The 25523-nt window shown below is 38.9% G+C and overlaps 1 protein-coding gene across 6 annotated transcripts; it reads left to right on the top strand.

The window, feature by feature from the left end:
• Nucleotides 1-24641, top strand: LOC108423769 (DM1 protein kinase). Of its 6 annotated transcripts, none has more exons than XM_017691306.2 (15): nt 1-1028; nt 11374-11465; nt 11612-11695; nt 11833-11928; nt 13376-13524; nt 13603-13696; nt 14472-14669; nt 15477-15725; nt 16113-16192; nt 16293-16383; nt 18233-18378; nt 18677-18774; nt 22198-22259; nt 22504-22578; nt 23536-24641. In XM_017691306.2, exons 1-15 carry the CDS (start codon nt 830-832, stop codon nt 23635-23637), a joined length of 1815 nt encoding a protein of 604 aa, XP_017546795.1. In that variant the 5' UTR covers nt 1-829; the 3' UTR covers nt 23638-24641. The 6 variants fall into 6 exon arrangements, with proteins under 6 accessions (XP_017546795.1, XP_017546792.1, XP_037403559.1 ...); XM_017691303.2 differs by having other exon boundaries at nt 18677-18831; XM_037547662.1 differs by lacking the exon at nt 22198-22259.
• Nucleotides 24642-25523: the final 882 nt, after the last annotated feature.

Below are 25523 nucleotides of genomic sequence, written 5' to 3'. Positions count from 1 at the left end.
CCCTCAGAGAGAGTCGAGCACAGCAGCTGTTCAGGACAGACCCACCGCAGAGGAGCCAATGGCGAAACACATGGACGGGGTGAGGACGCTGATGAAGGAGGGATGAATGCATCTGGAGCAGAAAGCAGGCTCTAGGCTTTGAGGTCCAATCAGAAAGGGCACAGGCCAGGCTACAGCTATGAAAGTGTGAAGTGTTAGATGGACATTCAAAAAGAGGAACATCAGGGAAAAGATCAGGAACTGAACATAAACAGAGAGCAAGAGCATGTTACAGTATTACAATAGCAGTACCTGAAAGAGAAGTAGAGAGAGAAAGGAGAAGAGTAGAGAGAGCCACAAAGTGAATGTGGGGAGACAGAGTGAGAGAGGGAGAGAAGAGAAAGACAGAGAGAGAGGCAGGGAATGAGAGAGACAGACAGAGAGAGAGAGAAAGAGAGAGAGAGAGAGAGAGACAGACAGAGAGAGAGAGAGAGAGAGAGAGAGAGAGAGACACACCAAAAAAGGGCTTGAGCCAGTGCAGGAATCACTTGCTTGCTTGACAAACGCACAGACGTGTGGTGAGAAGAATAAGGCAACAACAGAGAGACAGACAGAGAGAGAGACAGAGAGAGAGAGAGAGAGAGAGAGAGAGAGAGAGAAACACCATGATTGATTTGCGAGGGGCATTAAAGCCTTGAGTGCCTGTGACACTCAGTCCTTGATACGTTTGCTGAAGTGCTTTTTTAAGTTTAGGGTACAGATTTATGGTCAGAGTGAACAGGCAGTGTTCTTTACGGGGTATGGAGCAGAGCTGGGGCTGAGCACAGCTCTTTAGCTGTGCTGTATCACTATGTCGTCGGGCCCTGGGCCCCGAGAGGTCCCGGTCCCACGGGAGAAAATGCTGAAGGAGCCTGGAGGGACAGTTGAAAGCGAGGCATCAGGCCCTGTGGGCCTACAGACGCTGCTGGACCTGCTGGTGGGAGTCTACCAAGAATTCCAGTTGTCCAGCCCAACCAGAGACAAATACATCGGCCGCTTCCTGCAGTGGGGTCAGTGCCACTCATTCACACTTCATAGTCCTTCTGTCTACCATTGTAAAGCTGGGAATCACTGTTTTCATTACTATGAAAACAACTTCACAGGTTTTACATAATTTGTAGGAGGACAAAAAGAAATGCTGTTAGCTGATAGTAAGGATAATAAGGTAGCTGATTGTAAAATGACTGTGAAATCTGTATAGAAATCAGGAATTAAATTATAGTTTGTTTTAAATGCATTTATAAAACAAGGCTGAACTGTGACTATAGTAAAGCTAGGCCTAGAGCTTCAGACCATAAATGTCAAAACTCTCAATAAAACTCAAACACTAGCACCTCTACAGAATTCTAGCAATATGTTAGTGCTAAACTAAAAGCGATTTACATTAATATTTTTTGCTGTTTTAGGTTAATTGTAGACATTCAAACTTCAAAAAAAGCATATTCATATATATTTTTCATTAGAGCAGTTTTACAGTGAATTCTTCAGCAAAAAGCCCTGATATCCAGCTGCTGAATTTTTAACAATTGGCTGAAACACGCTAGTGATGCTACCACTCATACTCATAGCCGGTGACTTATCTAGCACGCACTGAGTAATGTTTTTTATTCACAAAATTGGTTTTACCTACTGGAAATTAAAACATTATTGGTTAGTTCCACTGTCAGTTCCTAATTACATTAGCAGTTAATCTGACGCATTAGGCCTTCTGTTCAGCTCCTGAAGTCCTAGACAATAGAATACCATTCTTGGCTATATTTGCTTGGATAGCATAAAGAAAAAAATCCTAATTAGATCATTTTCTGCTGGGTGTGTCAAGAATTTAAACTTAGCAATTAAATAGTATTATTACTATAATATATACAGAGTTTAAATGCAATGCATATGATGATTGAAAAAAAAGGACAAAAAAAATCACAGCTATCATTTTTTCACAGAAATAATAAGGCTTTCTCTAGAGACCTAATTATTTCTCTGAAGGTTTAATGTTTTAAATAAACTGTAAGAAACTAAGTTTTAAGTGATGCCTAATATTTTATATATTATATACTATATATATATATATATATATATATATATATATATATTATATTATATTATATATATATATATATATATATATATATATATATATAATATATTACTATAATTTTTCATTTAAAAGGCCCATACATCTACATTTTTCCACTTATTTTTGATTATTTTTCATGTATGGACTGTGAGGAGCAAATGATATGTCTAGAAATTTTAAACCTGTTTACATATTACAACACACTCTTTTCTTAAAAAAGAAAGACGAAAATTCAAGTTTCCAAGATTTGGGCCTTTTAACAACCTTTTGTTGTTCCCAGAAAACAAATAAACACTATTTAAAAACACCTTTTTGGTGTCCAATTGATGTATATAATGTAACAAATGTCATTGATATGACAAGTGACTCCAAACTTTGCACGGTAGTATGTGCGTGTGTGTGTGTGTGTTTAGTTGCTTGGTAACTGAGCATGGAGCTCCGGCAGGATATAGCTGGGAGGTGAATATGAGCACAAGGTTGTGAAAGAGAACGCTATTCTGAGGTCATGTGGTCATGCGGGTGTGAATGTGCGCCAAAGTCACCATGTGTCTCCAACTCCAGAGCTGGGGGGCATCACAAGACTCTCTCTTTGGGTTTCTGTGTGTGTGTGTGTGTGTTTGTGTGTGTGTGTGTGTATGTGTTTGAGTGATGAACTGACTAGATCAAAGCAAAGCAAAGATACAAGAGGATCAACTACCATCCCTTTATGACAAACTTAGCTGACCCTGACACATCCGTGTCACACACACACACACACACACACACACACACACACACACACACACACACACACACACTGACACACACACATATATACTTGGGGCAGGCTGTGTTGACATTGGTCTGGTCACTCTGTACATGGAGGTCTGCCAGCCATCACTGCATGAGGGAGAAGACATGGCACAAATGGACTCTTCTACTGCTTATTATTAACTACTGCTGTATCCTAAATAGGAGTGCCATGTACACTGTATTGTGCAAAGGACAGAAAATATCTTTCATTTATTTCATTTTTAGGTATTATGTTTTTTCAATATCCGGAAATCATGAACTTACGCTGGAGCCACACTGATTAAATATAATATCTCATCTTTAGTGTTTAAAGCATCTGCACTTTGCCTTTATTATAGCTTCTATTCTTTTCAGGAGACTTTCACGTTTTTCAAGTAAATCTGGAGGGATATTTTTCCAATCCTCTAATGTTCAGCATTAGAATTACATACTTCTTGCAACGACACACACAAAACATAATAATATTAATTTAAAATAATTACATACACATTCAATTATATTGAGGTGTGGACTCACTGGGTTGGTCAGTCCATTGTTTTGAGAACACCAGCAGCAAGTCTTCTTTTTAGTCTATTTCACAGTAAGAACTTCTTGACAGCTACACATCCTTTCAGACTCACAGCGCTAAGTTGTCCTCTCTCAGTGGAAGGATGGACAGAAACACCTGTGGATTTTTCAGATCTGAAGAAAGAGGAGTTTGAGTTTCTCCTGTTCTGTTTATCTGATGGTGATAGTTTTCATGGTCTACCAGGTCTTCCATGGCTGTTAGGAGTTCCATTTTCTCTGTATATTTTAATTCTGTTTAGAACTCCAGGTTTGGAAACACCTCTTATTATTATTTTCCTTTGACTTTCTTAATCCTTTTACAAGTGAATTTTCTCTTCCAAGATATCTCCTGCAAAATAACTTAACCCTCTACTGCACAAACACATTTTCCTCACTTTACGCAAACATTATACATATTTAACAACAATGACAGGGTAATTAATAAAGGGATGAGTTTGAGTGAGTCAATAAAAAGCATGTACTTGGTCATAATCCCTCTTAGTGAACATTCAGTATTAGTTTTCTGTTATGAGAATTTGCAGAAGTATGTTTGTTGAAGCAACATTGTAGGACACTGGAATGGATTCGGTCAGTCACAAGCCAGATCTCACCACTTCAGGGAACACAGCTTTATATCAGTTCTTCTCATTGTTCCATTCATAATTAAATTCAATGAAATTAAATAAATGAAGGGTGTATATATAGCCAGAAACCACTGACATAGACAAGGACTACTGCAAGCTGCAAGCTATCATCTCCACCAGTAAGGGGACATAATGTTGAAAATGTCCAAACAGATGGACAGTCTGTGGTTTGTATAACTGTGAAGTTGCTGTCTGAACAAAACCTTGTATCTCCAAAAAAGTAACTTTAATGGAGAAGTAAAAAAAAGTCTTGATTTGAAATGTTTACACTTCCTCTACAGAGAACACATTTCTTCACATTTTCTTGCACAATTATTTAATGAATTTAACATATTTGGGAAAAAACACAAAATGTGGCCTTATATTTTCTGCAATATTTTGTAACATGATAAACTCAGCAAATAAATAGAAATTGTGCTCTAAAATTAGCAGAATAATACCATATTCAAGTTTTCTCCCTGTGGTAAATAAAAAACACACAATTTGATTCATAATATTTGGATATGAATGTATCTATGTAATAATGTGGTCATATATATATATATATATATATATATATATATATATATATATATATATATATTATGTACTATATACTGTACTGCTATTCTGCTGCATTACTGGATGCTTGTCTTGAGACACTCCACAGTATTGGTGTGTATGTGTGAGTGTCTGAGTGCACACACAATGCCAGAACAGCTGAATCTCTGGGTATTCAACAGGTGCTGGAACACCAGCAGCCACTGACATACTGGACAGAGCAAAGCCAGTGGAGCAAAGCCACGAGATATTTTTGAATAAGTCACAATAAAATCCCCCACACAGTCAGCTGCCAGCAGATCATCAGAGGCCAATGAAAACCTGTGTGTATATTTTTGAGAGAGTGATAGAGAGAGCGAGTGAGAGTGAGAGAGACATACAGATTCATTGGCATTGTCGGTGTTGCAGCGATATTTCCATTTATGTGGCTGGCAGGCTGTTTGGCTCTGGTCCATGAGGGGGAAGTGGTAAACAGGAGGAAGGGAGTGGTGGAGAGATCCACACTAAACTTTCCACAGGCACACATTTGGGCTACATCAGACACCCCTGCATGGAAGCAGAAAGGCTGTGGTTGAGAGGCTTGCTGTCAGTTCAGTTCAGTGAGTTTGGTAAAGTGGTCAGAGAGTGGGAGAGGCTGAAAGGTGCGAGTGTGTTTTGTGGAGAGGGGTGGGGCTCAGTAGAGCTACAGCAGGATGTTCACTTGCACAGGAACATAGCATTTCCTGAGTGCTTAACCTTTATTGAACCAGTTTATTTACAGGGTAAAGACAACATGCAGAGAGAAGGGTGAGATATATATATATATATATATATATGTACAGACAGTGTCAGGTATATATATCTAGCGCAAGACCCCCCACTCTAATCTCACTGATGCACAGTGAATGGTCCACCATTCAAATAATATCTGGTCCTGTGGTGGTCCCTGGATTACAATATGTATACTTACAAAGTATTACAGACTTAGATATTGTGTGTATGTGTGTGTGTGTATGTGTGTGTCTGTGTGTGTATACTTAAAACTGCATACCAGAGTTTATTGCAAAAGAATGGGTCCCATAAAATTTGCACTCTTACAGTGAGTGCACAAGCTGGCGCTGGTTCATTCGTTGGCCAGAAAATGAATTTTTGCCATGCTTTTAGGCAGATTTGGAAAAGTATTCATGATTTCTGCAGTACAGCCCCATCTGCTGGATAAAAACTCAGTCTTCTGCATTAATTCTAAGTTAATTCAAAGTAAAATTTGTTTAGGAACCTCATTATCAGAACAACATGACCTCGGTTTCTCCAAAACCATCACAGCATAACGATCCCTCTTACATGGAAGCACAAGTGTCACTTAAGATGCTAAAACCTCTTTAATAGTACTCAGTTCAAAGACCCACAAAGAGCAGAGGTATACAAAGTAGCCTAAAAAAATACTCTCAAGTAAAGACATTATTGTTCCAATGCAACAGTAACTCAAGTAGTAAAAGAATCAAAAAGTATAAGTATAAATGTCTGCCAAAAATAGCTTGAGTAGGAGCGCAAGAAAGAGTTCACAATAGGGCTGCAGAGGAACTTTGGATCAACACAGATACTGAAGTTGATGTGTTCTTCTACTCTTTTTGAGTGACTAAACAGAAAACATGTTCTCTTTCTGAGTACAACTACATATATTATCATTTTAAAATACTGACGTACAAATCCCAATCAATGCCTCATGAACATGGATCAGAACAAATGTAGCTAGTTATAACCTATCTCAGATAATCAGCAAGTCTTAGCAGAAGTACTTTAGATGGAACATGACACAGCAATATCACACCTCTTACATAACTAAAATGTGCCTTTATTTCCAGAGCAAATATGTTAAATAAGGTTTAAAAATGCTTGTGTAGAGTAGAGAAAGTATCCACAGGTAGTGGCCTTTGGCTTTATAAGGATAAACCAGGAAATAAAGTCCAATTAGCATTTTTAATTATAATATGAGAGAGACTTGGTGTGAAGTGAACTTTTGCAATTCATCCAACATCCAACTTTGTGTCTAAGCAGAAATATGCTGGTCAACCAGCTAAATCCATCTACCAGCTTAACCAGCTGGTTGACTAGTAAAGGATAAGTTTTGTTCAGTCCAGATGGATCTCTAGCTTGTCAACCACCTTAATCAAATCAAAGACCAGCAAGACATGGGTTCAGTAGAAAGGGTTTAGTAGACATCTCAATAAAGCCATACATTGTGCTCAGATCTGCAAAGATACCAACATGAAATTTAGTCTGCAACTGACCCGTCATCTCTCTATTGTTCCTCCTCCTTTTCATATCTCCTGTCTAGTGTTTCTGCTTAGGAGTTTTAAGATAAACACCATTACGTCTCCAGAGCCATCAAAGATCAACATTTCAGCAATAACATTTTCCTCTGGGCAGTTTATTCATCACCAGTTAGCACTGTGCAAATTGCATTCCTAAATCATCACGTGCCAGACTGGATTATGTGGTTTCTGACATGCTGCATGAAATAATTTCATCTAAAAAAACGGACAAAAGTACAGACACATTTTCTAGATGGCTCCTAACACTGAATGTCCTGGCTGATCGACTACATGTGAGGTGAGGGGAAAACTTGGCTTTTTGGTAAACTATTTCTTTAAACAGGAATTCCACTGATTTTTAACATTTTCTGCTTAATTCTGCAAATAAAGGTATTCAGAGTAGTTTGGTTCACTGTAGAGAAACTTACAGACTCAAATTTCTCTATTGTGGTGGTGATGGGAACCAGGGGCTGCAATGTCTACAACACAAATATATAGCCATTTTATTTACTATCCAAAGGCAACAATGAACTTACACATGTCTTCTGAGCTTTTTATGTAATGTTGATGATGGTAAAATAACGGAAATAAATAAATAAATAAATAAAACATTTACTTTGAGCAGTGCTTTGCGTTGCAGTGTATTGAAGGTACCACTCTGCCATAAATTTCCTTAAAAATACTTCTTAGGCCAAAATCCTATCTAAACAGGACCATAAAACAATGCGTTAGACATAAGGCAGTCAGGCAGTATAATATTATAATATGTAACCATTTCGTGTAATAACGTTTTTGTGAGGGAGCTTCAAAGACATGAAACTCTTCATATGTCTGGTTCCTATCATCACTACTCTGAACAATTCTGGCTTTGTAAGCTTCTCTCGAACCCCTTTCAATGGTTTTTAAACTTTTATTAGCAAAAAAATTTTAAATTGGTGGAATTCATCTTTAATTATCAAGTCAGTGCTGAAATAAAGTTTTTTCACTTTTCTGCACACCTCTGACTGTGGTAGTGATTCAACAAGCACTCCTCAAAGCTTTCCATCTCTCTCTCTCTCTCTCTCTCTCTCTCTCTTCCTCCTAAATCCTTCTCACTGTCTCCTCACTGCTTTCCTGCTCCAGTTACTGTTTTGGGATGCGCCTGTACGTTCGAGATGTGGAGAAACACTTCTGGAAACTTCTTTCCACTAAAACAGTTTACACTGTTGCCTCGCTCTCACTCACATTCCTCCCGTGGATGTGTGTCTGTGTGTGCGTATGAGTCTGCGACCCAAGGCACTGGAAAAACTTGCCTTAAAAAAGTCTTAAGCAGTGGCGAGCTATTCTTAGCATCATCTGTTCTATTTCTGAGCAGTTTGCTCTTAAAGGGGAATAGATCTGTCTCTTATGAACATGGATGCTTCTGTCTCTATGGAAGGGGAATGGGCTCGTGTCCTAAAGAGGAATGGGCCTATTTATCTTCAAGGTGCAAAGGAAAGCATTTACTTGTAGGCCTTGCCAAAGGAAGAACCTCCAAGGCATGATGCATCAGATAAAACCCATTCATTTTGGGTCATGCTCAGTGACGGGATTAGTGTTGCACAATGAGTTTTTCCAGCACTGCAATAATAAATAGTTCTGTACTCTTTCAATAGTTCTTTATTTAAATAGGGTAACACTGTGTTGATTAAGAGACACTTTTTAATCCCACAAACGGGGAAATTTCACCTCCGCATTTAACCCATCCGTGAAGTGAAACAACACATGTGAGCACACTTGCCAGGAGTGGTGGGCAGCCCTATCCACAGCACCCGGGGAACAATTGGGGGTTAGGTGTCTTGCTCAAGGACACCTCAGTCGTGGACTGTCGGCGCTGGAGATTGAACCGACAATTGTCCGGTCACAGGGCCAGTTCCCTAACCTCCAGCCCACGACTGCCCAATGTTGATGCTGATGATGATGATAAAAAAAAAGATTGCATTTGAATATCAGAGATATTTGAAACATGTCTTGAAAATATGAAATGGCCCAAAATATGAAAAACTGACTTTTCCATAAATGAAAGAGTTTAATTTAGTGTGTAAACATCAGGTCCATCTATGAAAACTAACCCACTAACTAACCCACTAACCCAATTAATTTTCCTTATTAAATTCTCTATGTTTGTTATTTCATAAAAATAAAGTCTAGAGTACATCACCGTTATTGGAAGAAAACCTCATATCCAAAATGGTAACTTTATAGAAGGAAAAAAACGTCTTTACTTTTAATGTAAGTCTATGGAACCAGACTTTTCTCAAGTCATTTTGGGTCATTTCTGTTAGTCTCATAATCATGAAATTTACATACACTGTAAAGAGCATCAGGAATTTTCAAATTATGTCAAAAACTGAAAAGCCACAAAATTGGAGATATAGCCCCACCCTTTGACATGCTTTTTGCACAATAGAGGGCAGCCAATCACACAACAGAGGTCATTTACATAAATCAGCTTTAAAAGCACAAAAAAAGTCTGTTGAATTCTAATGGATAAAGCGAGGCTGGAAAATGATCATGTAAAAAAAATTATCATAATCGTTGACACAAAACCACGCTTGTGTTATGATAAAAAGCAAGCAAAAAAATTAAATACTGAACCTTTAATATTTAACTTGTAAAAACACCAAAGTGATTCAGCAGTTCTGTAATTGTGGAATGTTTCAGCCTTAAATGTACTATTCCTGGTTCCTTTCCACAAGTGCCACTTCAACTAGCACATTTAGAGGGCTGACAAAGGAGAGTTTACACAAATGTCATAGTTGGGAACTGAACCCAGCACAGTGTATTAGTGCCATTAACCTGTCTCCAGAAAGCAGCTTACTGGCTGTTTGAAATCTTGATTCCTTGTTTTCAGCTGGCCAACAGGTTTAATTTCATTATGTATTCACAAACTAAATCAAACGCCAATAGTTCTGCTATTTCTGCATGAAACAGTTAGATCTAGTAATGGATCCAATCGTTTTGTCTCTTGACTATTATAAGTGGGGCCGGAAGGGTGGGATAAAAGTTCCACACTGAACTAAAATTGAATCACTATGCATGTGGCCAAATTACATGGCCCCTGATTCAGAGTAACAGGTTATAAGAAACCCAAACTGTGGTTGATCAGTCAAAGCATGTCAAGGCTAATGCAGCTGAGAAGTAATAAAAGCTAATACACTAGCAATTTGCACTGTGTGCATAATTAAATCATCCTGTCGTTCATACATAGGCATTCTGGCGTAAAACTATATTCATAATTAAGACGGTTCTTCAAGGATTCTTAAGTAAGAAAAATGTTCTATATAAAAGCTTGAACATTCAAAGAATCCTTTGTGTGATTAGGATGCAGTCTTGTAACAGTAGCAGAATCCTATTTGGTGCTATGTAGAACCCTTTTCAAAAAGGTTCAGACCGCTTGTTAAATTGTGGCTAAAGAGCTTTCGAGTTCACAGTGCACAATGATGGTGAGGCATACGCTTCTATCAGCTGTTAGCTAGTTAACAGCTCCACTGTAAAACTAAAGAAGACACTAGCCCAATCCCATTTCTTATTGTTACCCTTACTCCTTGTTTTAGAGTGTCATTCTGCCCAATGGAACCGAGTTACAAGGGGTGGTGGTTGAAATCTTCCCTACAAATTGGACCCTCAAATAAAACAGAACATTACTTCATTACATTACTTCATTATTTTACGCACCTAAGATTTTCACTCACTTACCACCTGTGTTTGATTTGATTTGATTTGATTTGATTTGCTCTGTAGGCGATCCTGCCAGTCTGCCATGATAGCAGAGGAGGGTAAAGTTCAACAACATAGCTGCTGGGCTTAAGTACATATGGGGAATCATATGCCTTCAGAGAGGGGAGGGGGCAATTATTTATTATTGCCCACCCCTAATTCTATGGTGATATGAATCTGAAGTTAGTTATTCACCAGCTTCTTGTTTGAATTTTCTGTTCCACCTTAAATGGTACAGCAGTTTTGAATAGCAACTTTTTATGCTTGTTATGAAGAAAATGACCATAATACATCAAAACGACTTTATTCTAAGATAATACGGTGGTTTTTCTAATGTTGCTTGCGCAGGTATCTTGCTGGTTTTTCTTTTTTTTCTCATAACACTCTGTTTGGAGAGTGCCTCTGAAAAACATATAGCTCTAACACTTCACCATAACCCACTATGTCAACAAAAAATGGTGCACTGTACCCCTAAGTGTAAATGTGCAAAAAGGAGGGGTAGGGGCTCAGTGGTGGGGCCAGGGGTGAAATGGGATTGGGCCTAAACATGTTTTGATGGCTGATTACTTTTTGGGTACAGGTAAAATTGTTGCCCAACTATCACTTTAACAAGTACAATATTCTCCCACCTTCCACTTCACCAGCCCTCACTGCTGTATCCAACAAACTGACATTAGCACACTTACTGAAATCCAACCACTACTGACATTGCACCTCTCTTACCCGTTCACAGCCGAGCCCCTGGTGAGACAGGTGAGAAAGACTCGCATTAAAAGGGATGATTTCAACATCTTGAAGGTGATTGGCCGGGGCACATTCAGTGAGGTAAGCAGCTGGGGCCTGTATCTGTTTTAATGTAATATGGAGTGTATGTATAGCCTATACAGAGAAATATATACACTTATAAAAGAGTTTCTTTGTCATGTTCACATTACAATGCTAAGTCATCAACACACATAATGTGTTTGCAGGTTGCAGTGGCCAGAATGCGCAACAATCAGAGAGTCTATGCTCTGAAGATCATGAACAAATGGGACTTGCTGAAGCGAGGAGAGGTAAACCACTGCACACACTCCTTAATCCTACCACAAGGCTTCAGTTGTTCCTACCATAGTGTATAGTATATCTCTCTCTTAAAATCTTTCTCACTACATTCCTCTTTCTTGTTTTCTCTCTTCCTGTGCTCGTTCAGACAGCATGCTATCAGGAAGAGAGAGAGGTTTTGCTAAAAGGAGATCGGCGCTGGATCACCGAGCTGCACTATGCCTTCCAGGATGATAATTATCTTGTATGTTTGATCAGAAATGAAGGTTTATACTTATAGCAAAGCAATAGTTTGGCAGAAAATCAACAGTATATGACATACTACGGTCTTTGCAGAGCTAACCAACATAAAAACCAGCATGAAACCTGCATAGACCAGCATAGCTGGTCAGCAAAATCAGCATGTGTTGTGACCATGACCATGCTGATTGACCAGCTGAACCAACACCAGACTGGCAAATCCCAGCTTAAACCAGTTGAGAATGGCATGGAATTCATGCAGCTCTAAGCTGATTTTTCAGCAGGTGTCTTTTTGTCTCTACTTTTGTCCATTTTTGTCATACAATGTCAGAAACTACAAACAAGTCCAATTGAGATTACTGGACAACACTTTGTGGTTTTGAGGCAGGTTTTCACAATGCAGCCATTCTTGCTGCCACTCCACAAACATGTCAATGTGGAATCCAGCATAAATGCTAGTACTGTTAGCTTTCCAGCTAGCTTATGTGACCTTAGCAAACTCTTACAAAGTAATAGTTCTAAAAGTAGTAATTGGCCCATCAACATACCATTCTAGTTTACACTCTGGTGCACTTTTGTGATGTTGTTTTCTCCTGGAAGAGTAAAGATACAAATGAAACCTTGTTTCTATCACCTAGTGTTTGTGACTAATTCAGCCCAAAGTGGCAGTAGTGCAAAAGTTACTGTTAGCCCCATAGAAAGGATTTAATTATCATAGCATGAATGACTAGTAACAGTTGTATAAAAGTCAAGTAAATTAATGCAAAATACCATAAATTTAACACAATTCCATGTTGTTTTTCAACATAATTACCTAAAAATGTCATCAAAGTCAACATATGTTGTGACCATGACCAGGTAAACCAGAACCAGAACCCCCCATCCACCCCTTGCCGAACCCCCCCAACCCCCCACCCACCCCATCGGGCGGGAGGCAGGAAACACCCAGGACGGGTCACCAGTCCATCACAGGGCAGAACCAGACCAGCATAATGATATTAAAACAGCTTAAATTAGCACAAGCCAGCTAAGAACAGCATGGAATACAACAGGAATCTTGAAGCCTTTTGTCTGTACTTGTGTCCATTTTTGTCATACAATGTCAGAAACCACAAGCAAGGCTATTTAAGATAATTGAACACGTTAACGTGGCTTTGAGGGAGGTTTTCACAATGTGAAATAATCTTCTATTACTTGTTATCTACATTAGCCTTCAAACCTCAGTGCAACACTAAAGAACTAAACCTCAGACACCAAACATGTCTTGGCTGACTGAGGGGAAAGTTATTCCTTTAACATAGTGGCAGCCATCACCCACTAAACCGTATCTGCACATTACACACACAACATTTCATTCAATAAAAATAAACGAGCAAATTACACTATAATAGGTCATTTATCGCTTTCATGAGAATTAATTTAATCTTTGTGTGTCTCTTTCGGTGCCTCAGTATTTAGCAATGGATTACTATGTCGGCGGAGATCTGCTGACATTGCTCAGTAAGTTTGGTGACCGTATTTCAGAGGACATGGCTCAGTTTTACTTAGCTGAGATGGTGATGGCCATCGACTCTGTCCACAGACTGGGCTACGTGCACAGGTGTGTATGTGTGGTAAACATATTGTTGTGTATGTGTGTGCAAATGTATGATAAAATAATTTGTGCTTTTCCCTGTAGAGACATAAAGCCTGATAACATCCTGCTGACACTGGATGGTCATGTACGCCTGGGGGATTTTGGCTCCTGTTTGCAGCTTCAGGATGATGGTTTGGTGAGGTCACAATACTTTACCCAGCAAGCATGCTTTACAACAAGCAACTGCCCACTGGCTTCTAAAGGGTGCTTTTCCACTGCACACTCAAAAACAAGGACTGACCCAAACAACCAATGAAACCTACTTAATTGTCTTTTTAATAATTTTGGAATGAATGCAGTGTATTAGCTTTGATGCAGTGAAAGGTGGAAGCTGCATTTCAGTTGGAAACTGGATAACATAATTTATTTTAAGCATGCAGGGTCATTGCAGAAAAACTACGTTGCATGCATGTATTATTGGCTCATTCTTTCCTTGGTTGGGCCATAGCCAGACATGTTGGCCTTCTAGAGATGGAGTTATTTGTAACAGATTGAGGGACAAGTTGTAACGGTTGTTAAAAAGGCTGGTAAATAATTGTGCACAACTTATCCACAATTAAAACACAGTCATTTCAATGCAATTCTGTGTTCTTTGAGTCAGACAAGTTTTACAGCCTAAGTACATGAAAATATGTTCATCAAAATAAGTAAACATGTCCAAATCTAACATTTATTCTAACATCTTGCTATCAAAATCCACAGATGACATTGCTATGGGGATATGGGAACATGACTAAAAGCATGTCCTAGAACCTGTTCAAGTACATGAAAGTACATAGAAGGTGCACAGCTAAATTTTGGTGGGCAATGTGTGATTGTCATCATAGTACATCAAGTGTGTTTGTGTGTGTGTGTGTGTGTGTGTGTGTGTGTGTGTGTGTGTGTGTGTGTGTGTGTGTGTGTGAGTGCAGGTCCACTCCTCACTGGCTGTGGGCACTCCAGATTACCTGTCTCCAGAGATCCTGCGGGCTGTAGAGGGAGGAGGGGGCTATGGGACAGAGTGTGACTGGTGGGCTCTCGGTGTGTGTGCGTATGAGATGTTGCTGGGGACCACACCTTTCTATGCAGAGTCTCTGTCTGAAACATACGCCAAAATAATCCACTTCCAAGTGAGTAAGACCAAGAGAGAGAATGCAGTAATATTGATATATTAGCTGCTTAAACCTTGACCTAGACTTTTTCATCATCATCATCATCATCGTTGTCATCATCTTTAACCGCTTAGCCCAGAAATTTATTTTTGGATAACCCAATCGATAAGATGTAAACAAAGTCATCCAGAGTGTTCCGATGTGAAGTGGTTCATTATAGAGAAACATACAGAGTCAGAATTGTTCTCTGTGGTGATAGGAACCAGACGTCTGAAATGTTTAATGCCTCTAAAAGCTCCCTCAAAGAAAGTTCTTACATGGAGTGGTTATAAATATGTTGCCTGATGAATAGGTGTTTTCCAATATTTATGAGAGTAGCTTTTGGCCTAAAACTTATTTTTAAAAAATACGTTCATGGTGAAAACTTTCTCAATGCATAGTATTGTGAGGCAAAATAGTACAAAACATAAAATATATATTTTCTGAACTGCCACTCTTTTTCCATTATTAATATTAAATATAAAAACTCAAAAGACACATGTAGGTTTTACTGGTATTGTTTCATCCTGGTTCTTATCAGCACAAGGTTAAAGAAATTTAAGTCAATAAATTTCTCTACATTGAATCAATTCACATCAGACCAGTCCAAATGATTTTGTTTGACAATTTAATTATGTAGAAATATTTATAAATCATTGGAATCCCCCTTTAAAACTTATTATTCTGTAACTACTGTGAAAATAATATTCCAGTATTATTTGGTTATTACTATGGACCTAAACTATGTAGTTATAAAATTAAGAAAAGTGATGTTTGTATGTGCAGGACTATTTTGAGTTCCCTCCAGGAGCTGTGGAGATTTCGGCAGAGGCACGGGCGCTGATCTCAGGGCTGCTGTGTGAGAGGAGCGAGCGGCTGGGCTCTAATGGCTCTGCGGACTTCAGGAATCATCCCTTCTTCAGTGGACTGGACTGGATTGCTCTGCACAGGCTCCCTGCTCCATACCACCCTGAAGCCTCCAACGCTACAGACACCTCCAATTTTGACGTGCTGGATGACTGCCTCAGTGAAACAGTACCAAATTTTTCACAGTATTTCTTTGAATTGCCTTTAGATGGCGAATTAAAGGGCTCAAATTATGGAAAACTAAATTTTCCTCACTTTCAGTTTGATGTATGTAAAAATGGTTTAGAGTGTACTGCTCAATCCATATACTGACAGCTGCAAAAACAGACCCTTTTCGAGTTCCTTGTTTTCGTATTGTCACAAAACCCAGCACATTTAGGATGAAAAGTGTCAAAATAAATTATGACTGTTTTTGGTATTTAAAACCACACTAAAGTTATAAGTGAATCACAGGCAGACAAATGGAATACAAGAAAAATGTAGGAATGTGGGCCCTTGAACAAAATGCTCATGTGTCTTGTCACCTCTGTTTGTGTGTATGCTTGTGTTCTGTAGGAGACCCTAAGTGACATCATGGACAGAGCTCCTGTAGGAGTTCATTTGGCCTTCGTTGGATACTCCTACACAGCCACCAGGTCAATGTTAGGAATTATTATTATTACCTTGTCTTTTTATACACTTTCAGCTGATCTGCTGGCTTCTTCTTCTCCAAATAAGCCATATTCCTCTTTACAGAGATACGGGCGCTGTTGACCGTAGCCAAGACATCATGATGGAGATTGACCAGCAGCTGGGCAGAGAGCATCTGTACCTGCAGGAGAAACTGGTACAATTAAAAATTGTCCATTACAGCACTGAACTATCAGCACTGTGGCAAGATTACTAACATTAGGTACATTAGGTAACATTAATAATCCTCAAACACTGGCTAAAGCTAACCAGGCAGTTACAACACCCAGCATACTTAGCATAATGTTAGTAAAGCATTGATAAATCTTACACACTGACTAAAGTTAAAATAATCAAACTAGCCATTATATCAGCCAACATGCTCTGAGTAATGTTAGTGTGATAAAGTGCTGATAAATCTTCATCACTGACTAAAGTTAACACTATTAAACTAGCTATTAAATTAGACAACATGCTCTGAGTAATGATAGTGCGCTAATAAAGTGCTGATAAATCTTCATCACTGACTAAAGTTAACACTATTAAACTAGCTATTAAATTAGACAACATGCTCTGAGTAATGATAGTGCGCTAATAAAGTGCTGATAAATCTTCATCACTGACTAAAGTTAACACTATTAAAATAGCTATTAAATTAGACAACATGCTCTGAGTAATGATAGTGCGCTAATAAAGTGCTGATAAATCTTCATCACTGACTAAAGTTAACACTATTAAACTAGCTATTAAATTAGACAACATGCTCTGAGTAATGATAGTGCGCTAATAAAGTGCTGATAAATCTTCATCACTGACTAAAGTTAACACTATTAAAATAGCTATTAAATTAGACAACATGCTCTGAGTAATGTTAGTGCGCTAATAAAGTGCTGATAAATCTTCATCACTGACTAAAGTTAACACTATTAAACTATCTATTAAATTAGCCAAGATACTTAGCGTAATGTTAGTATGCTGGTACCTTGTTGCTAATATGATGATAATATAATCTGTTAGCATCCCTCCTAAAAAAAGAGCAGAGACCACCAGGCATTTCATAATGGTCAAAGCCGGTCTGTGGTGGTCTGTGCTGTTCTATGTTGGTCTATCCTAGTTTATTCTGGTCTAGTTCTGGTCTGGTTCTGGTTTAGCTGGTCACACCAACATGGTCATGCTGGTTGACTAGAATACTCGCATCAAAACACAACCTATGCTGGTGATCAGCCATGCTGATCTACGCTGGGTTTCTAGCTGGGATGTTCACTGTAAAAGATGGCTTGTTAATTCAACCAAAAAACAGGACATTTGTTTTATTCAGCTCAAAATATACTTTGAACAGAGCAATGCAAGGAAAAATAAAACTATGTTAGAGGAACAAAAACAATATTTTACAGCAGTTCCAACCTAAATAAAATACTTCAAACTACAGAAAGCAATGGTTGTAGTTGTGGAATTGTTTTGTTAATAATTTGACATACACAGAATTTAGGTGCATAGCAAGTGAATGGCAAGATACAAAAAAGGCACTTTTACTTGTAATGAATTAGTTTGTGTTGTATTTCCCCTGTTGTATGTATTATCTATAGCTGGTGTGTTGTTTGGTATACACGTCATAATCTCTCCTCTCACCAGGATGGCACTATGACATTGATAAAGGATCATATTTAATGGTGCTTTAAATCAAATTAATTTGTCTTTCTTTAGAGTATTCAGGATGATATCTAATATAAACATAAACAAAGTCAAGGACAACCCTAATAAAACTCAAACTGGCGCGTCCAATCTGTCCGCTGTCATAATGTGTGCAGAGCTCTGTATAAAAAAACAAAAAAAACAAAACATATCTCAACTCATATACACAAGCTGTTATTTAATAAGCATTTAGAAAATCAGAGATAGTGTAACATTAAAAGGTTGTTGCTGATGATGCTTTTAGTTTTACTCAGGACAAAAATACTGTCCTGTTCCTGTTGTTATTAGTGAGAGTACACACAAATCTATTCCAGAGTCAAGTGTGGCAGCTCAGGGAGCCTGTGCCAGCTGAAGTGCCAACACAGAGAGAGCTCCCCCTGGCTCTTGAGCACAGTACTGCAGAGCCCTCACTCACTTCAGAAACAGATCAGAGCAAAAAGGAAACCGAGGAACTACACAGGTATGCTGCTTACCCTGCTGCCTTACCTGCCCTACTACCTTATTCTCACCTTTGCCCAGGAGCTCTGTCTTCCAACCTTGCTGAAAATATAAGAAACAAGTTGGTTTATGCTGGTTTGGTGCTGGCTTGGATGGTCACCCAGCATGGTCATGCTGGTTGACCAGCATATCAGCATCTAAAACACAACATATGCAGGTTTTGGTAGTGGCCAGTTATGCTGGTCTATGCTGAACCCCCTTTTGCTGTTTCTACTGACCTCCTCTGTCTCACCTCCTCATTTATGCTCTCGTTCTCGCAGGCGGCTTCAGGAGGCCGAACAGCGGAACAAAGAGCTAGAGCAAGAGGTGCAGGCCCTGCGTGAGGAGATCTGCAAACTGAGGGTCCAACAGGAGAAAGGCAAGGAACAAGGCCATCACACCATTTCTGAGGAGAGAAAGTTGTTTCTTTCTGAAGGTAGTCTTTGGGAATATCATGATAAACTCAGCTCCACAATTCATTTTCTCAAAAGGATCCTTATTAATATCACCATTTACTCAGAGGCTAGTCATAATCTGCAATTTAGCTTGGAAACTTCTCTTCTGTGCTGGTTCCTGGATGGTGTCAAACCGACACATCCACATAAACTGTTTTGTTCTGGGAGCTTTTTTGTCCCACCATGAATGTGTATGTTTAAAGCTTTTCCCAGAGATCAGTTATAAATGTGTTGTACAGGAATAGGAGAGTGAGAGTTCTCCTCCAGAACATGCCATTCAAAGAAAGTGCAGCAGTCACCCGTGCCTCGTGACCACAGAGCATAGCGGCTCAACCACCCCCCACTGCCTCCTGCTTTCACACCAACAAGCCACTCATGAAGATACAGACTCTACAGTCACTCCTTTTGCTTTATTTGCGTGGAGCAGGCATCACTCACAGTCAGTCACGCATGCCATCCCACAGTCACGCATCACCTTCATTCTGTTGTCTGCCACAGTGGGCTGCACATACCGTTTTCAAGCGATGGTTTGGCCAAAAATCCAATTTACGCAATTTTCCTTGTTCCCAAAACATAGTTGATCAGCTAAGACATGTTTGGTATCTGAAGTTTGCTTCTTTGGTTTTGCACTAGTGCTAGGAGGCTTATAGCTAACAAGTAATGGAAGCTTATAGCCACTAGTCTATCAGTGTGCAAACTACATGCCCAAGTCATCACACTTACCAACATTCATGTGTGGTTTCTGGCACTATATGACATACTGTTATCTAGAAAAACAGACAGAACAACAGACAAAAAGATAATTTTAAGATGGCTGTTAGTACTGTTGAGAGTACTTAACAGCTTGATGTGGTTTGAGGCAAATGTGTGATGATTTATGCATGTACTTTGCATGAGCCTCATCCGGTGGCTTTAAATGAATGGATCATAGAAAAAAATTCTCAACTCCGCTTACACCATATACAGTGAGCCAGTCAAGACATGTTTGGTGTCCATATTTTACTTCTTTAGTGTAGGATTGGAGCTACGATTAACATTACTAACCAACACTAGACGTCACCCACAGATGAATCCAAGTCTTTACCAAGGTTTCACAGACTTACAGATGTCACTTAGGGTACAATATGACATTATGTGTAACTATAAAAGTGAACAAAATATAAAATGTCACTATGTAGCTGAACATAGAGGGCAGCATTTTAAATACCTGTTGCACTGAATTCCCTCCCCTGCAGAATCCGACCTATCATCTAGGGTCATGGAAACTAGATTACATTTGTGATTTCTGCTGTTTCTATTTATAATTTATTTAGAAAATTCAAGATTAACAGTTATTTATAACAGAAACAACCAAATCGTGTCCATATATCCGGGTCATTCTACAGAAACGTCCATTATTTTATCTATCCGTACCAATCCTCAGTGGCATTACAGATAATAAAGGTGACGCTGGTGACATTTTTAATGAAAAATGCATTTTACAAAAAGGCTGCTGCAGATCATCAAACCACATGTTGCCAGTCGTGAAATACCCACTAAAATATGTAATTTAATTCATTTGTATTCTATTTTTTCACAATTACCTGAAATAAAGAAGGTCACGCAAGTGACATCAACTAAAAGCTTCATATGAAATCATGAGCTAAATGAGAAAATGTCTGATAACTGAAAGGATACAGTGGACTAACCATGAGATTTTCTTCATAAATCATCAGAAAATAGGTGAAAGGAAGTCAAGTGATGTCATCAGTGTGATTTTTATTTCAAAATAATATGTTTTTGTTATGTAGTAACATCAGTGACACGACTCCTGGGGACCTTTCATTATATGTTTTATAATATTTATTTAGCAATGTTTTGTCTTTTAATTCATATATTTCACATGTACAGATTATTACAGTTAAAATGACAGAAAAAACAGGTCTTTTTACCTCAAAATATGGCCTCACCCTTTACAGATGACTGTGAGAACAAGCACGATCTCTGAGGTTTGGGATTCTATATAATTCATTTAAAAAAGAGTATTGCTAAATTGATGGCTCAAGAAAGTGTTAAAATAACTTTTTGTTTAATTTTAAACATAAATAACTTGTAACACCTAACATGTTTTTCAAGTTTAATATATCTGTAAACGCTAAGGACACAAAAATGAACGTTTCGGTAGATGACCCATATTGTCACGATTGGCCCCTCCATGTGCTCATGTTGTTTATTTCCCAGTCCTGTCCATGTGCTCATGTTGTTTACTTCCCAGTCTTGTCCATGTGCTCATGTTGTTTATTTCCCAGTCCTGTCCATGTGCTCATGTTGTTTACTTCCCAGTCTTGTCCATGTGCTCATGTTGTTTATTTCCCAGTCCTGTCCATGTGCTCATGTTGTTTACTTCCCAGTCCTGTCCATGTGCTCATGTTGTTTACTTCCCAGTCCTGTCCATGTGCTCATGTTGTTTACTTCCCAGTCCTGTCCATGTGCTTCTGTTTTGGTTTTCAGTCCTGCCCTCTTGTTTCATGGCTGCACCCCTGATTGTTTTCACCTGTTTCCCACTTGTCCCTCGTTATCCTGGTTTGTATTTAAACCCTGTGTTTGCTGGTCTTTGTTTGTGTGTGCTGTTTGACATGTGTGATGTGTGATGTGTGATGTGTGATGTGTGATGTGTGATGTGTGATGTGTGATGATCTTCTGGCCCTGTTGTTTGTTTGACCTGTTTATTTTCATTATGTCCGTCCCACCTTATCTTCGTGTTGGCTCTCTGACCATGGACCATCTATACTCTGATTTTAGATTTGCCCATAATAAAAGTCGCTTATCTCAGCATATGCGTCCATTTCCTCGCTCCCTGTTACACATATGAAATGGCTGCCCTTTGCGTTCAGCTACAGTTAGAGTTTTGTTATTTATAAAGTACACTTTAAGTCATACTGTGTCATAAACCACTTCAACAAGTGTGTACAACCTTATTGAAGACCTAGATGCATTTTAAACTTTTGCGAGTTTCAGGGATGTATTTATGGAAAAGATTTGGGTGACTGTTGACTTCTAGTGTTTGTTAGCTACATTAGCCTTGTAGCTCCAGTATAAAACTAAAGCAAAATGTGGACAACAAACATGTCTTGATGGATCAACTACATTTGACATAAGTGGAAAATTGACTTTTCGCCAAACCATTGCTTGTTGGCTAGCTTTGTAGCTCAGGTATAAAACTAAAGAGGCAAATGTCAGACAAGAAAACATGTTTTGGCTGATGAACTATATTTGTGGTCGTGGGAGACAGATGTGTGGGTGAGAGTGTGGGTGTGTCTCCCTTTTCCACAGGACTGCTCTAATGGCTCTTTCTCGTCCCACTACAGAGCTGTGTGTGTGCCTGCCGCCTGTATTTATGCCTGCTCGCTGTGTGGAGCCTGTTGGGGATGTAAGCGTGCCTCTCAGCACCCTTTTTTCTGTCTCTGTGTCTGTGGATCAGTACCATCCCTTCAAAATACAACAGCTAGCATGGCTGGTCAACACATAGCCTTAGTCTGTGAGCATTCTGAAAGAAGTATGCAATAATAAGAGCACTAAGCTCACAGTCATTTCCTTTCTCTGCTCACTGTTTTGCAATGCGGTGGAACGGTACACTGCTTGCAGTGACTGAATCATTGACCTGATGTTTGCAGAGCTTAGTGGTGCCCCCTGCCTGCCATTACCCGCTAGTGATGCCTCTACTGCGCCACCTGATGCTCTTCCACAGGGTGAGTGCCAGCTCATCTCGAGCGATGTTCACTCAGTCTACGTTCACCTGCCAATGAGCACAATTTTTGCCTATGTTTACTTCAAATCAGAGTCTGACCAAAACGTTGGAACTAAAGATTAAGTTCTGTAATGTGAATAAAGCCAAAGTGGTTCAAATTTGACTCAGATTAAACTTTAGTAGTCACATAACTCTGAAAATAAAATCGCATTTAGGTTACATTTAAGCAAATAATCACTTCAACGCTTTAAAGCAGAAGACTTCAAATCTGGACATTGAATTCAGTTTCAAATCTGAAACTTTAATTGTATTTACTTGTATTTTATTTAACTGTTGGTGTAACTGATTGGTCATCTAATGCCATACCTACCACTGCAAATTGAATTCACATGGTTTTTGCTGGGCTTTTTCAGAGCTTTCTGCCTCGACGGTTCACATTCTTGTTCATAAGTGACCCCCTGAACCCATCTGTCATTAATGTAAACAAACTCTGCCTTGAAATGACCCACACACACATTTTATCAAGTTAGCTGCCATGGCCGACATTGCGTGATGCTGAGGCATGGCTTTCAACCTGAGGTGTCATTACGGTCGCATGGGCATGTCAGATATATGTCTGATCTAACAGCACATATAAACGTGGTTTAAGTTTGATTCGAGATTTTTGTGTTCACACAGCTTTGATTAATCTAATCTGTTCTACATTTAGGCAAAAAATCAGATTTCAATCGATTAATTTAAACACACATGCATATTATATCACTGTTGTCATCATCATCCAGTGTCAGCAGCAGCTAACTTGTGAGCCCTTCAGGGCACAGGTCTGTTCACACTGCTGACAGATGATACATGGACATGAGACAGGAACATGAACTATCAAGGCAGGAAGATCGGAAGTGAGGAACAAATGAAAACTGAGCTGTAAGACTAATGTGAACGTAGCCATTGTCTTTCCTAGGTGCGTTGGCCACGGGTGAGGTGTGAGTCGTACCTGCTGGTGTGTGCCGAGGGCAGGGAGCTCCAGATGTGGGAGCGTCACTGCAGCTCTGAGCTTTCCTGAGCTCTACTTTGCGAAGACCAGCTGTCTGGCTGTCTGTTTAGATCCAGTGCTGGGATCAGACTCAGACTGCTTATACACCACCAGCAACCACACTCCCTCACCCACACCACTGACATGCTGCCTGATAACGTTCAGGAGTGTTGTGTGTGTGTCTGACTGGTAGTCTTGGGATTTGATGGCTAATATATTTTGTTTGTTAGTGTTAACTGTAGGTGCCTTTGCCCATTTGAATGATTGCACTTGCTAATGAGAATGACATGTAGGGTCTCTCAAGATGTATGATACTCCTTTTTCTAAGCACATACCTCTCTGTGTAACAAATTGTAACACCTGATAGATCAGGGTGGAATGAGCTCATGCTGGCTTAGCTTACTCAGCCAGAATTGAGGAGAGGACATAGAGAATGACCACTGAAGCCTAAGTTTTGATGCACTGCATACTAAAAGATAATATATTACAAGTTTATTCTTTAGAGGGTTGGCATTATATTTTGTACAAAAGAGGTATTGAAACATATCGCACATTAAACTATAGTTTTTGGGTGACTAGTATGTATTTATTATAGGGCTACTGATTTGTTTGTCCTTAAATGCTTGAGTGACTTTATTGTTTCTGGCCTGGCAAAGACATTATTGGATTAGACTTTTATTACAGCGCTGTAGAGGACTTGATGTTCCACCACATTCAGTTCACTTTCATTTTGTGAATTTAGGAACTGTGAATTTCTTAGTTATGCTGAGTAATGGTGAACTCTGTTGCTTACAGCTTAAAGTAATTATTTGAATAAAGTTGGCAGATGAGAAGCACATGGAACATCAGACCTAAAAATGTCAAAACAAGACAAGAAGGGCTTTATTAAAATATGTTGTATACAAATATATAAATATTAACCCAGGTCAGCATCACATTTACTGTAATCCACAATTGATGACATCTTAGATTATATGATCACGCACTTTACTACATGAGGATGAAAAGTTTTTAAAAATAAAAAGTTGAAATTTCTCGTGTGTATGTGTGCTGAGTACTGTGTGAAAGTCAGAAACCATTTCATTATTCAATTTCTGGACAAAACAGCCATTATGTTATTCATTTTTCAGGAACATTTTCTGATGATATTAGATGTATAAGTGGAAATCAAAGGAAAATAAGTGTAAAACAGGAGTTTCCATAATCGGATCAGATAAACTACTTAAACCTTTCATCTTTGAGAGAAAATCGAGCTCCACTCCTGTTTCAGATCTTTAAAAAATCCATAAAGTCATCCTTCCACTGTGAGAAGACTCAACGCTATGGGTCTGAAAGGATGCGAAGCTGTTACTGAGAAAAGATCAGAGTCTAAGTCACTTTATTCTTTAAAAGTGCACATGAATTTATCTTGGTAGGCCAGCACAAAAACATGTAGGATGTGCAAAATTACCAAAAGTGCAAAACACAGTAAATACAATACAAATACAAATACAGGACCACATACCATACAAAGGTATGGCTGAGATAAAACAGGCTTATTTTTTGTTGGCTTATTGAGAAGAGTAACCACTACTGGGAAAAAGCTGTTTAAGTTGTGTTTAGTTCTGGTTTTAATGGAGTGAAACCTAAAGGACCAAAAAATGGTAGAAAATAGACCAAAACGCTGAAAATCAAAGAAGTTGCTGGTGTTCTTAGATTAATGGCCTGACCACCATGTCCAGACCTCAACATGACTGAATGTGTTTGGGATTATTTGGACTGTGAGAAGCAGACAATGCAATGAACTTCTAAGACTGAACTTTGTAGGTGTGGAAAAATATATCCCTGCAGATTCAAAAACAAAAGCAAGCAAGTCTGAAAAGAATGGAAGCTGGAAGAAACACAAAGCATGGATGCACTAAATACTGAAATATTTA

The sequence above is a fragment of the Pygocentrus nattereri genome, chromosome 18 (genome assembly GCF_015220715.1).
Source record: "Pygocentrus nattereri isolate fPygNat1 chromosome 18, fPygNat1.pri, whole genome shotgun sequence".
Taxonomy (NCBI): Eukaryota; Metazoa; Chordata; class Actinopteri; order Characiformes; family Serrasalmidae; genus Pygocentrus; species Pygocentrus nattereri.
This window is presented reverse-complemented; position numbering and strand designations above follow the sequence as displayed.